This window comes from Thermobia domestica, chromosome 6, assembly GCF_964235325.1.
Source record: "Thermobia domestica chromosome 6, izTheDome1.hap1.1, whole genome shotgun sequence".
In the NCBI taxonomy this organism is placed as follows: Eukaryota; Metazoa; Arthropoda; class Insecta; order Zygentoma; family Lepismatidae; genus Thermobia; species Thermobia domestica.
In genome coordinates this window covers 202,577,084-202,592,815 of record NC_137459.1, presented here as the reverse complement: position 1 = coordinate 202,592,815, position 15,732 = coordinate 202,577,084, and the positions used below count along the sequence as shown (strand labels likewise).

General features: G+C 34.2%; 1 protein-coding gene across 2 annotated transcripts in view; it reads left to right on the top strand.

Annotated features, from left to right (window-relative positions):
* Positions 1-15,732, top strand: part of LOC145688406 (senecionine N-oxygenase-like) — a 299,767-nt gene that overhangs the window by 49,573 nt on the left and 234,462 nt on the right. For both annotated transcript variants that reach the window (XM_081762592.1, XM_081762593.1), the window contains exon 2: positions 5,289-5,427. In XM_081762592.1, coding sequence (XP_081618718.1) covers positions 5,289-5,427 — 139 coding nt within the window. The remainder of the gene's footprint in view (positions 1-5,288; positions 5,428-15,732) is intronic.

Sequence of the window (15,732 nt, the reverse complement as noted above, 5' to 3'; positions counted from 1 at the left end):
ATATATGTAAGAAATAGACATTATTATATAATTGGTTGCTATGTAGTTGTTTATAGATACCTAATCAACATGTATGTTTGCAAGACAGTTTGTGTGAAAATACGTTAAAAGAGAATCAACTAATAAATTATTTAATACTCATCATCGACTTGTAATTTCGATAGAAAAGGTGAGAATACTAGTGGAGTGAGTCGTTGTAAATCTTCGCAGGCAGATTTTTTTTGGACATAAGTCAGGCCCATTTTTCAGATCCGGTATCTGAAAATTAAAACCGGAACGAGTTGTCATCATTGCCATTTATTTCTTTTCTTTATTCATTTTCCATTATGGTTCGGGAAAATTGTAAATGGAAAAGGAAAACAAACCACACCACACAACACACAAAAACAACAAACGACAGTAAACTATGAAAAATTAACAATAATTTCCCTAAGTGTTATATCTATTGAGCTTGACTCTTCTCTAACTACTTAGTCCCTAATTGTGTTCTATTACTATCCTAATAGTATATCAAAACTTTTTACTATTTATTACTTACTAAACTTTCTAACCTAAACTAATCTGTCGTATCATAACCTAACCCAGCCTAGCCTAACATGACATTGTTTATTGTTTACTAATGTTTAATTATTCTATGGTTTTTATTTACCTAATATTTTTTTTATTTTTGATAGTTTTTGCATATTTAGTTTTGTCTTTATTTATTTGTTTTTATGCATTTATTTATTATTTATTTACAATAACAGTTAGTTTTATTTAGTTTGCATTATTCATTCCCTCTTTTCGTGTTCTAGTTATACTTGTTTCTTTAGTTATGTTATTATATTTTATTTGTTAATTTTGTTATCTAATTATTCATTATTGGTTTCCTCTTCTTTCTTCGGTTTCTCCCTGTATGATTTTGGGCTTCTCTGTGTTTCACTACATAATACACGAAGTTACTAATTGATTCACCACTTGGTTTTCCCCTGTGTGTCTTTGCTAATTTCACTGAAAACACTGATTAACACTGGATTGAAACTACACTACCACTAGTTACGAACACATACTTTTTTGTACAGATTCACTTTTCACACTTGTTTCTACATATTCCAGTTTAGTTATAATCATATACGATTTACCTTTGGCTACTTTAGTTTTAGCTGTTCCTCATGGTTTATGCTTGTCCAATGCAGAAGTGTTCTCAGCCGAGTGTCCTTGTCGAGTAATCTCAGTAATACAGATTTGAGGTCCAGGGCCCACTCAGAACACTTAGTGCGGGAACTTGTCCATTGTGTCTACCACTTGTACCCGGACTGAGATCCGCGCATCGACTAACTTTATTCTGAGACTCTCCTTCAATCAAACCTCTAGCGGGGTAACAGTTCCGGCAACACATGCACGTACACACACACACACACACACACACACACACACACACACACACACACACACACACACACACACACACACATCCAGCGCATTCGGAGTTCCGACTCAGGTTTAGCCCGGGAATGCACTGGTTCATCCACTATTCTTCCCGGGGGGCACGGAATTCCGGTGCATTCCAGAAGGTGCCCTTGGTCCTGGGGAGGGATCCAAAGTCTCCAACGCGCACCTATCTACACTTTGTCCGTTTTTGTTTCCTATCTTTTTCCGATGTTATAATTTTTCTCCTCATTTCTGAGTATGCTTGTGTGATTCTCTTTTACTAATTAATTTTAGGTAATGTTTAATTTAATTTTGTTTTCTTTCTTAATGATTCTAAGTGCCTAATGTTACTCTGAGAAAGATTTTACTCTTAAAATTGGTATTGGGTTGTTATGATTGGAAATTTTAAATTTAAGATCGGGAAAATCTACCCTCTGTCAATCAAGTTCCGAACTGAGATCATGTGTACATCACAAAGTCCGCAAATACTCAGAAGAAAGGATAGGATGCAAAAAGTTTTGCGACACTGTGTTTCGAAATTACATCATGACAAGGGAAATTGCGAAGGATTTTCTTCTTTTACACGAGTATCAACTGGGGTATTGTGAACATACACATCTGAATAGCTACAATAATTCATTTTACTAAATCGTGACTACGGGTCATTAGAGTGCCGAACTCCATCAAATGCACCACGAGATAATTCGCAAACATAAATGTATGGTGACACAAAGATGTTCCCATTGAGCTTAACAACGCATGTCTATTTGGCATATAAAGGATGGTTTCATACGCTTCATGATTTATAGTATGAGATCGTTTTCTACCTATCTTAGTCTTCACACGTTTTCCCTCTGACAAGGTAAGTTATCCAACTCCTCGACGAGTATCGCATTGAAATTGCGCACGTGGAAGGACATATTGAAAAATGCAGATATGCTTACTTTTACGATTCGCAACGTCGTCGAACCGGAAGTAGAATGATCGTTCCACCATAGCCCCTGAAAGTTATGTAGTCTGTTCATACATGTCAGAATGTGATACACTGGAACCAGTTTTCTCACAAAGACATATTACAAACTCAAGATATAACAGTCGGGGGTGATAGGGATCTCTAGTACATCATTGATGCTAATCGCTGTCAAATGGAACACGATACACGATCGTAAGTTCCAAAGGAACACGTTTACCCGGTGGAAAAAAGGGACACGTTGAAACCACAACTCAAAAATGGTTTTCTATGATGATGGTGATAATGGTTATTATTATTATTATTATTATTATTATTATTATTATTATTATTATTATTATTATTATTATTATTATTATTGTAGTAGTAGTAGTGGTAGTAGTAGTAATAGCATAATTAATATGAACAGTACGAGTGTAATAATAATAATAATGAGAAGAAGACAACAAATGGGCTATATTGTTATTCCTGTTAAGTACCGAAGGACTTCGGCCCGTCTTGAGTGTCCTCTAGTACTGCTACAAAGGTTTTGGAATCCACAACCATACCCAGCCGGGATTCAAAGTCGGGACGCTTGAGTCGAAGGCTTGATGACTGAACCAACACGAACGTGAGGCCTACAATAAGACGAAGACGACGACAAGGAAATAATAATAATAATAATAATAATAATAATAATAATAATAATAATAATAATAATAATAATAATAATAATAATCCTATACCAGTAGTTCTCAACCTAATTCCGATCACGACACCATATTATCATATCCTCTTTCCAGCTGCCCCTTATAATTTCTGGCTTGTAACAAGCTTGTGTCGGATTTTTAATATACCTATTGCGGAGATCTGACTATGTGCGTCTATTTCTATAATAATAAAATGCATTTCTTGTATATAGTGGATACAGTAACTACCCTAAAAGCGAATGAATTAAAACCAAATTTAATCCCTTCATTCGTATTACAAATATCGAATCCGATTCGTCATACTATTTCAAAATGGAGACCGTTTCAAAATTTTAAAACTTCATAACTCCCTTAATTTTGGGTCATATGATAAAAAACAATAAAGTGCATTTGCATTCTTGTGGTATTTCAATATGCAGTTCTCATTAGTTTCATGTCGTACCTCTTTCATTTAAATTGATTAAACCAACTCTGCACATGTTGAAAACGTTTAGTAGACATGTTTTTGTTGTTCTTGACATTATGCATACAAATAAAAATTGTCTATCAGAACAAAATTCAAAGTAATAATTATTAAAAAAAATATTTTCCGGTATTAGATTTTTATTATATTTTAATTATATTTATCTCTTTCGCTTATCTTCCCCCAGGTTGAGAAATCCTGTCCTATACTATTTCTTCTTCTTGCAGACCTCGTGTTCGTGTTGGTTGACTTGTCAAGCCAACAACTCAAGTGTCCTAACTTCGAATCCCTGGTAGGGTATGGTTGTTTTTGGATTCTAAAACATTTACAGCAGTGCTAGAAGACACTCAAGACGGGCCGAAGTCCTTCGTTACTGAACTGGTCTACTAATATATTTGTCGTCTTATTATTATTATTATTATTATTATTACTAACCATAGTGTTCATATTAATAATACTAATCATACTACTACTACTACTAATAATAATAATAGTCATACTAATAACAATAATAATCATATAAAGCCATTTTTGTCTTATGGTTTCAACGTGCCCCTTTTCTACATCGGGTAAACGTGTTCCTTTGGAACTTATGATCGTGTATCGTGTTTCGTTTGACAGCGATTCGCATCAATTACATACTAGAGATCCCTATCACCACCGACTGTTATATCTTGAGTTTGTGATATTGTCTTCGTGAGAAAACAGGTTCCAGTCTATCACATTCTGGCATGTATGACCAGAGTACATAATTTTCATGGGCTATGGGGAACGATCATTCTACTTTCGGTTCGACGACGTTGCGAATCTTAAGAGTAAGCAAATTTCCATCTTTCAATATGTCCTTCTACTTGTGCAAGTTTCAATGCGATACTCGTCGAGGAGTTGGATAACTTTCTTTGTGAATATCATCTCTTCCTGAGTCTACCTCACTTCTTAGTAAGGAAGAACTTGTTAACGATATTGAAGTGCTATGTGCCATAGCAGGTTGCTCTGCATCGCGAAGTCATGAATTATAGATCATTAAATTCAATCGTATTCTAGGTGATGACAGGGCTGTATAACCACATCCAGACACAATTTTCATTAACCAGATGTTGTTGTTCTAATATTTCATTGTTTGCATATGATGCAAGTCAATTAAAATATTACATCGCACCAATCCAACACTTTCTCTTGTAATAAAAAATCTACATTAATTTTGTTACCTGAAATACGTAACATTAATAGTTTTATGCAAGACGATCAAAAAGTCATGCAAGGAACAAATATGTTAATCTCCATTTCTGCCCTGATATAAATCAGTTTGTCCTGGTTAGGACTCATGGTCTGCTATATCGGGGATATCTGATACGTTGCTAGTTAAATTCAATTTTTGTACGCAGTGCATTCCCTGAATATGTCCATACATATGCTACCGTGGTCGTTTCTCAAGTGACACTTTTACTGCACACTTCCAGAATTGAATTAATTTCTGCAGTGTGTCATCCATGGTATGTGGTGATGTACTATAAGTATCGTGTCTCAAATATGCAAATAAGAAAAGAAATAAAAATATTTTCGTTATTGGTTGCGTTACTTTTTATTACTTTCTTACTTATTTAAACTCTGTGCTTAATTAACATAAACTAAGCACATTGCAACGAATTGTAGACTATAGAATATTGTTTGCTGTGTAGACTTAAATGCAATAAAATTTGATACACTTAACAAAATAATAAATCATTAAATTAAGGTTATTAATTTCACTTTTCAGAACAAATCTTCCAAAAGAAGTAATGGGATTTCCAGATTTTCCAATTCCTCCACAAGAAAAATCTTATCTTCCAGCTGCAGATATTCTCAAATTCCTTCACGACTATGCACAACACTTTGATCTAATGCAACATATAAAGGTAATATGCATTTCTCGTTCGAATAATTCTGTATTAAATACAATTCCAGTATTATTCAAATTCCATAAAACGGATGAATTTTATGTATAAAGAATGAATCACATAAATATGCTTACATAAATAATTTTGCACGTGAACAAAATGCACCTTAGTTGGTTAATAAGTGTGGGACAACTGACAGTGTGCAAGACATATTTGTTTGGCCGTCGAACGGATAAATATAACTAACGAATGATTCCGATTCCAAGAGGACTCTTCTAACGTTCCTCATGTTGTGTTCCAGTTTCGTTTGCGAGAACATCGGATAATACCAGATTCGGGTTCTGAACTTAGTTTCGTCAGCAATGATAGAGGAAAATACCTCCTTCAGAGTCTGAACTCCAGAAACGACTACAACACGTTGAGATCTGGAATTTGGAAGGATCAGAGGAGGTATACTTCTTGTGAAGCTTATCAAAGCACTTTCAAACAGAACTAACTGTGGGTTAAGGATTTGAAATATTATAAAATTAAGTCAATGGCCTGAAACTAGAGATAGATCATAATGATTCACGTTGTAATATAAAATGTTTACATAACCAATAGCAATAATCTGTTCTGTCAAAGTAAATAAAGTGTAAAACTTCTGAGCCACCTGATGTTAGAAGTGGTAATTATATATACAAATATTACATAATCAAATTTTAGAATTGATTTTGCATATCAATATTATTTAAATACATACTAACTCAAATATGCTATTATCAGATCAGATTATTTAATTTACTAATAAACATATCGAACAGGGAATATTTCTTTGGTGCATATAACCGTAAAGATAATATCTAAAACTCCATTTCTATATTCCGTTATGTACTGCTTATTCCAGAAAGGTTGACTGCATTGAGTAGACTAATTTGAGTCGAAAATTATCTAAGTCCAACTTCATGTATCTTTAGAAACAACAAATAAAAAGTGCCAGCTTCGAGTCCCCAATCTAACTCGGAATTGGGAAAAATTCGTTCCTATGGTTTTCTTGTTTTAAATATAATAAGACATGTTGATATGATATTAGGTGTAGAAAAATAACATTTATTGAAATAAGTAATGCTACAGTATTTCGAAACTAGCATATATTAAGCATGCACTGATTTTGTTACCTACCTTTCCATATGTATAAGAACATTTCGAATGAAAAAGACAGCTAACAGTTTTCGTATTCATAGTAGAATGAAAAGGACAAGGGAGAAAATAACCCACAGTTTTGTAACGTATATAAATGTCCTTGTCTTAGAAATTCAGTAATATTTCTTTAGAAGAAGCTCGACATGGATGTTCGTGTGAACTTAGTGGTAAAGCACGAGGTTTCTAGACATAAGGTCGATTCCCGTTTGGTTCAAACCTTTGGTATGTAATGACATAGTCTTCAAATCATGAATAATTATATAAAGTAATTACATTAAATTAAATCAATTGTATTTATATATACATACAATCATTTCACGACCTGAGGTGTTATGCATGGTGACAGAACATCGATAACTTATGAGGGAATATTAAATAGAAATTAAACAAACCGTGCATAGTAATAAACAAATGTGTGTATTGTATTTATCTGCAAATATTTGTCATACGGAGGTTGCTTCTCAATATTTTCATTACAGCATTGAAAATAGCATTAATAGTATCTGAAAAAAAATAACTATTAATAACACAATTGCAAAGTTAAATATGAGTTGTAAATGTCCTTCGTTTGAATGACGAGATTCGCAAGCGATATCCAACCGCATATTTTATATAAGAAGACAAAATTAAATTTGTTTTTAACTTAATTTAAAATTCAGGTTCTGGGCTTCTTACGCCCAGTGCCGTTTACGGTCAGTGTGCATGTAGAATTAAGTAAAGGGATGATTAAAACGTAAAATAGGTAACTAAAAATTAATCAAACAGTAAATAGTATAATAGAAACTATTATAATAAATGTAAGATGGAAGTGAGACTTGGATAATTAACAGAGGCCAAGTCGCCTTCACACGTTAATCTTTTAACTTTAGATGTGTCAATGCTGTATTATGTAAGGAAGAACAACAAAGCATCTAAATATATACATATATGTGTAAGTTACTACCTTACTATTTATAGACTAAACGTCAAAGTACTGTATATTATACACTAAATTAAGTCTTACCAATGTAAATAATTAATTGATTATAATTTATTCAAAATCAGGTCACATCGCCATCACGCGTATAACGTTGCATTATGAAACACGTTTAGAGCGGTAGGTTAATCTAACTTTAGTTTCTGTTCGAAACTCGATTTTCAGATTGTTTTCAAACTTTGGTATATGTTCAAATGGCATGAACATAGTATTCATATGCGAAAAATTGAAACCAACGTTAAAAGAAAAACAAGAGAAGAGGGAAAAGACAAAAATGCATTATGTGACATCAGTGTAACTTCTTTTAAAGATGAGAGAAGCCAGCGAATATTTTGTTCATGGTGCAATTTCCTAAAACCGATAAATGAATTCAAAATTCTGTAAGCAGCGAGAAGATCTTAGACGATTCCTGATAGTTCAAATAGTTCAACACTCTTAAAATTGCACTGTTCTGTGTCACTGAAAGAAATATTGAACAGACCCTCAAAGTCAGACAAGTGTTGAAAATTGCATAAATCATATGTGCATTATAAAGTCTCCATACTCTCCTGATCCTAAGATCTAATGGCTAAGGTATCGAAATTGCTATTACCGCCCGTCGTCTTGAATGGCATTTTCCAGGATGATACCTTAGCTGCACGCACAGCACAGAATATTTCAGGAATATCCCGTTTAGATTCGGCGTTCAATATCGGATATTTGGTGTAAAATTGAGAAGGAACGTACATGGATGTGTCATTCGGATATTCGAATCAAACTTAGTTTATTCGATAAACAGAACAAAGATATGTTCATGCTCAAAAAATTAGGTGCCATTGATAACGGAGTAACTTCCTGGATCTCATTAAACCAGCCATTATAAGGAAAATCGTAGACTCGCAGTGAAATAGCTATTGCATCAACACCGGTCATTGGAAAATCATGGTTTATATTTCATTCTCTTCAGCATGAAACAAGCTTTCCAGAGATGCTATGTATTGGGCCCATAACTTACTTGAACAGGAAAAAATGGGAGAATGTCGGGAAGATTCTTGACAAAATTCTCTACCATCAACTTTGGACCCCTGTGAAGTGGCCTCGGGTAAAAGTACAATCCAAATGTATCTCAAATAATAGTATAAGGGATAAAAATTGTGTATACCAAGATTTGTGTCGATGGACAGAATAAATATGAGGGGAAACTGTGTATTGGTATACAAGCTTTTCCCTCATATCTATTCCGTCTATCAATACAAAACTGGTACACACATTTCTTATTCGCTATAGTATTATTTGAGATATATTTGGATTGCGTACTTTTACTCGGGGTCACTCCAGAGGAGTTCAAAGTTGATGACAGGCATTTTTGTCCGAAACCTTCCCGACATTATCGCAATTTTTCCTGTTCAATTACGTTATGGGCCCAATACATAGCACCTCTGGAAAGCTTGTTTCATGCCGAAGAGAATGAACTATAAACCATGACTTTCCAATCTACGATTTTCCTTATAATAACAGTGTTGATGGGTCCTAGGAACTTACTCCGTTGTCCATGGCACCTATTTTTTGTGCATGAACATATCTTTGTTATGCTTATCGAATGGACTAGTTTGATTTGGATGTTTGGATGACAGGTTCACGTCCGTTCCTTGTAAGCTGTGGTTCTAATCTTATTTTGTATTGAGACATTCTTAACCTCTTTATCTTTGTTTCTACAATCACTAATAATCCTGAGGAACCATCGCAACTTCTCGGAGAGAAGAAGTCTAGAAAGCAATATCCTTGAAAGTGTACAATCATTAAGAATTTTTGCTAGTGTTGCCACTAACCTTCAGAATATTTTTTATAGAAAGAAAAACTAACTATATCACGAGAACTCTCAACGGTGTGCTAATGTTAGATCAGCAGTCTACTGACAATTAACTTCTTTATATTCGTGGCATTGGTCAGTCTCCCAGAATCACTAATGTGCCATGGCACTTCAGTTGATAATGAATGAAGTAAATGCATTTCTAGCTTGTAGAGGGAAGCCGATAGTAATATGAACCCACGTATAGCTAGCTGAGTCTTTTAATTGTTTTGGATAGCCTAGAGTCAATGACCTAGAGGTCTTTCGCGAGATTAATTTCGGCAATGGTGCAGTGGCAATGGCAATATTAAGACAAAACATATTATCGGTACTAAACATTATCAATTCGAATTGATACGAAAGACTGAAACGAACAGCTGAGCTTCTATGATTTTGACTAAAGTGTGTTAAGAACCACTGTTTTTAATAGTTTCCAATGGACTCGAAGACGTGTCTACGCGAACCAAGACGTAAGTAAATATTGAGTGTTACGTTGCACACAAACTTATTCGACAAAACATGTGTAGAAAAGCTCTCGACTTTTACGTCTACGTAATATCGATTCCTCTGAATGTCACATGGGCTTGATAGTGGCCAAACACAATGGCGTGCGTGGGTTTTATCCAAATGGAAGAGAAACTGCGGGAAGACGTGGCATCATAAGTATAGGAGTGTATTGTTACTATTGTTCGTTGAAGTGATAACAATGTCGTGAAAATGAAAATTTATTATTATTATTATTATTATTATTATTATTATTATTATTATTATTATTATTATTAACACTTTTAAGCGTTCTTTTGAACTTCCACGGCGGAATTAATGCATAACATGGTACAATTTATGTAATTATTCTTGCATTGAAGGTTATTTTATTTATTAGAAGGCATAACATTTTCTACAAGTCGTGAAATAAATGAATTTCGGGGGGTACTTTGGTATAAGTAACCTTAGAGGAAGGAGCCGGTTCGTTTCAACGATCAACCCTGAACATCGGAATATTTGGTTTCTGGTTTTCAGGTGTAATATGAAGTAGGGACAACGTGCTTAACTAACAAGTAGTACCGTTAGTGAACATAGATTCAGATCCTGTTCAAGCCACAATATTTTTTACAGAGCGATCGTGAAGAATCAAAGAGTGATTTCACGTACTAAATGAGCTATCCTGAAGAATGTGGCAGCAAATACCTGTATCACGATACAAAGGATTTACGAATGGTGGTTGGGAAAGAGCAAATAAAGATTGTGAGGATTAGAAAGACAGTTCGAAGCACGCTACTGATCTCAAGTATCTACTTTTAATGTACTTGTTGTTAGAAAGAAACACTATGCCATTTGTTAAAGATGTTTGGGGTAGAGTAACATGTGGAGTACAACTATCGTGCTCGACTTCCAACTAGAAAATGTCACTTTGGTTCCCTCACTGAGTAGTATCATTTTCGCATAAACTAATGGCTGCAAACAAAGATTCATCTCTGGTTGGAGAAATTACAAGGCATCACTGGAGATAATCCTAGTAAGTGTTGTGTGCGTTCTTTATTAGTGTAATGATCAGTAGTTTTCATATTTTTATTCGTCCTTTACTCTCTCTGTCTTTCTTGGGTTTCGTTATCTTGTATTTCCCCCTTCCTCCTCTTTTCTGTCTTTCTCTCTGTCTAGTCATGTTTGCCTTCTTCGGTGTATCAGTGGTACAGCGTTCATCTCTGGTACATGGGGCCCTTGGTTCGATCCCAGCTCACCCCAAGGAAGCCTTATTGTGTATAAACAACGTATGCGTGGGTTTTCTCGGGGTTTTCCCATTTCCTCAGAATGTCTTCATTCCACTATTTTATTCATTTCTCATCATCACCGTCAAACTAGCCGGCACAATAGTCAGACTTAAAACTTAAAAAAATATTTCTTTCTCTCTTTCTTTCTTTCTTTCTTTCTCTCTCTCTCTCTCTCTCTCACACACACACACACAAAGGCACACTTGCACACGCTTGTTACATGCGTGCTGTAGAGTTAGAACCGAACCAATTTTGATGACATGGTGACAAGCCCTAATTGAAACAGGACCGTCCGGATCCAAACCTTGACTGGAATGGCCCGTTCCATCAGGTCTAGAAAATTTCATTAACTTGGAATTTCGGCGGCGTCTTTTTTCTGCTCTGGGGATAACATCTTCAATCCTGGTCACCTCTGAACCAAATACTCTTTAAAAGGAAGTAAGTAAGTAAAATATTGATTTGTTCTCCGGATTACTGAGTCTGAATCGAATCACCGGGTCAGTATGGGTTGGAATCCTCGACTATTGGAAGTCCATGAACTAACCCATATCACCCGACTGGTGCGATGACCCGTTTCAGCTCTGGCATGTTTATTATATCTATGCGCCCTAGAAAGTTACAAGTATATTCGCGATAGATTAAATCGGGAGTGGATGTTAGGATACATCTTCACTAATGACTAGCAAATGCCCCCTTTTTTGGGTATTTTAAGAGATGATTTTATGTATATTCGTTTTACACAAAATTTGTTTTCATCCTATAATTTATCTCAACATCATCTACTCCAACGTGTTTTATTCCTGTTTACAGTTTGAAACATGCAAAGTGTGCTGCGTCTACACAGATTATACATTTTTGCTTTTGCACATTTTTAACTTCTCGTTATGATACAGTTTGAACTTCTAATATTGGTTCTTTGTGATAGATATTTAGCAGAAAATAGGATTCATTCATTTTTTCGTTTGCACTAGTAGTCTGGAAAGAACGTATGACCTACACTACCTATAGGATTTAGTATAATATATTTTAGATCAGCACATTCATTGAAAACCACCGAATTGGCAACAGAAGTACGCGCAAGCAACATATATGTGTTAACCTTTTGACATTGGAATTGTAGAGTTCTGAGATACATCTAGTATAATGGAAATTATGTGTATAATTTGACCAAGAAGTTTGGTCTCCATTATGAACGTAATTTAATGAATTGTTCAAGCATCCTATATAGCCCTGAAACAATACAAAATGCGAACGTTACTTCTATATTGTTGGATTTCTGGAAAATTAACTTTATAATGTTAGGTTCTTTCTCTACTACGTTTAAATTTCATATTTTTATCTGTGCTCTCTTTTCTCCTTCTTATTCTTCTTCGTCATCGTCTTTTTCTTCTTTACTCCCCTTTTCTCTCTTTGTCTCACTTCTGTACCTCTGTCTAACAGACGTCAATAGGTGTAAATTTTTATTGTGTGTGTTTTTACGTTTCTCCCTCCATCACCTTATGAATCTTGTTTCGTCTCGCTTTTATTCTTTCATTTTATCGATACTAATACAGGTCTCTTGAAATTAGAATTGTGCTAATGTTTTTTGCTGATTTTAGTATAGTAGAGACGAAGGAGAAGAGAGAGGGTGTCTCTTTACCAGACACGATTATGGGATACGATGGTGTTGTTTGGGCGACGTAATTGCACGGCGTATGCTGTCGCAATTTTATTGATGTGAAGTGTGCCAATTTGTGTCCTTTCATGAGTAAAAGATTGCCAAAATTCAAATTTGACGACGTTGACTTAATTTAACATGTTAACAATTTAAAATTTAGGGACAATTCATAGTATAAGGCAATTATCGTATAAATAAAGGATTTTAAACCTGATAGGTAATTATTAAAACAGATTAAATATGAAACAACAATTTCAAATCTTGAACTTTAGTTACAAAACAGTGTAAGATCATTGTTATAAAGTTATTATTGATGTAACCTAATTAGCTAATCATTTTGATAATATTGTTTAAAACTGTTTCTAATTATTTGAAGTTTTGTTTATTTCGTTTGCTTTGATTTTTTTTACAATCGTTGATTGTTTTTTCTATTGTAGTATGAACATTTTCGAACCCTCGTATTACACTTACTATTCATAATCTAAGGTCATTTGTGGAAGCACGTACTTGGTCTAAATTGATTAATTGATCGCTCACAACTCTTTATATATATATATATATATATATATATATATATATATTTAATATTTCGAAATTAATTTGATTTTTCTCTGGTCGTCCGAGGGGGACCTGATATGGTCCTGGATATATATGGCTGCTTGAAATCACAGTAATTGACTGACAGCCTCTTGAGGCAGACCAAAATCTTATGGAAAGTACGTGCGCAGAGGTGAAGAGTACTCTAAGGGAAACTTGGCCTAAACCAGATCCATCAATAACTTGGGATGACCGTTGTGCCTGATTTCCGAGGCATGGCTGAACGTAATGGAAGGAGATAAATTTGTCGGTCGTCTGATAGATTCCACGGCGAGAAGAATGGAACGTGCAATAAATGCAGGAGGGTTCTGGACACTATATTAATGTCTTGACTCTACTCCCAAAACTGACATTTTATGGATACCCGAATTTTTGTTGCATTGCGAAGAATTTACTAGATAAGACATTCTATCCAGTGACTGCAAATATACCAGTGGGAAATTATTTATACCTAAGCAAATAGTGGTGCTAAAGTAAACTTATCCTCGCAATTTGGTGCTTATTAAATCATCATTTTGTGTGTGACTTTTATGCATTTCCTTTATATTATTTTATAGCTTTCGTCTTTAAATTTCCTATGTTTCTTTTTCTTATATTTTCTTTCTTTTTCTTTTCTTTCTTTATTTCTTTTGTTGGTGTCGTAGATTTCATTCGATTTTGTAAACAACATTGCCCGGTAGTTTTCCTTTCTCGTTAAAATGTCGGTGTACAAATATGAAACATACTAAATTACAAACAAATAAATGAATTTGAAAAGGAAATGCTACTCGTGAGTAAAAACCAAAATTGAAATGTATGATGCACTATTTTGTAATATATATTTTTCAATTATAAAATGTTTGAATAGATTTACAGGTGCAACTAAATTCAGTTTTCTTCCATTACAGTCCATATGATCGAGTAGAAGGATTTGAGTTATTTGGTGTGTTGTTAGCACATTACCTTCAATCATCTTTATTTCCGGGACCAATTTTAATTAAAAATAAGCTTTTTGGAAATAAAATACTAAGAACATAGTTTAAAATGTTATATCATTATATTTTAATACATAAATAGATGAGAAACTGCTATGAAATTAATACACTCCTGCTATTTATTGTCTTAGTCGCGAAACAATTTAATTTCTCTCCCAAGAAACTGGATCCCAGGAGAGAACATTCCAACTTGGGATCCTCTCGAAGCCAGAGAGGGTCTTTATCTTAGACTTCCCTACCTTTCTCATTTAAAGGTTACCTCCCCAATGCGCAATCATAAATGATTTACTAAAAAATATGATTATATCAGTAGCATAGGAATTAATGCACAATAATCGATCCAAGAATGATAAATGAGTATGCATTAAGCACTTGGAAGAAGTTAGAAGCCAATATTAAATTATTACATAAGCAACCTTCAATACTGAAAATATGCTAAGGAAAGGATTTAAATATATCAGAAAAAAGCTGAGTAAAATATATGAGAAAAAATTAAAAACAATGTGGGAGAAAAATCTGATATTAATGTTTCGCAAGCTATTGACAAAAATGGCTACAGGGAAGAAACTCTTGGAAATGAAATTAAACAATGTTTCAAAGCTTAAAATTCTACCGCTACTAATATACCAGATTATATTCAGCTTAAGATAAATCTTGCAGACAAAATTTACAGCTCACTGGTAGAGCGTTCACCTCTGGTGCTTGGGTTCCCGGGTTCGATCCTGCCCCCTTCAAGTGAACTTTGTGGTGGACAAATACTGTGTACGTGGATTTCCTCGGGGTTCTACCGTTTCCTCCCACTTTGTTCGTTCCACCATTTCATTCATTTCTCATCATCACCGTCTCCTTTAGCCTAACCGGCATAACTGTGGGACATAAAACTCAAAGATTTCATTTCATTTCAAAATTTACAGCTCGACTTCTGGTAAGGCAGAATCTATTCTTGTTATGTGGTGTTCAGCATATTAAACATAGCAAATCACTTTTCGTGTTGAGGAATAACTTATGCATATTATACTAGTTTGTTATATATATAATATGTCGGCAGTGAGAATGTGGTTTGAAAATCCAGATCAGTCGTAGTGTGTCTAATTATTCTTTTCTTGTTCGATATTTACTTTTGACGAATAATCAATCAATATTTTAAAATGAATTGTTGATTCTATTTCATGATTTTTAGAATATCTCTTAGTATAAAAATGAGCAATTGTTCATAGTTTCCTAATAAATGCTTGAAGAATTCTTTAATATACATTTATTTTAATAGTCGCGTTACTGTCTTTTCGTTATGTAACGCTTGTTTTTGATCTTATATTAATTGGTGGACATTGTTTGTTTCC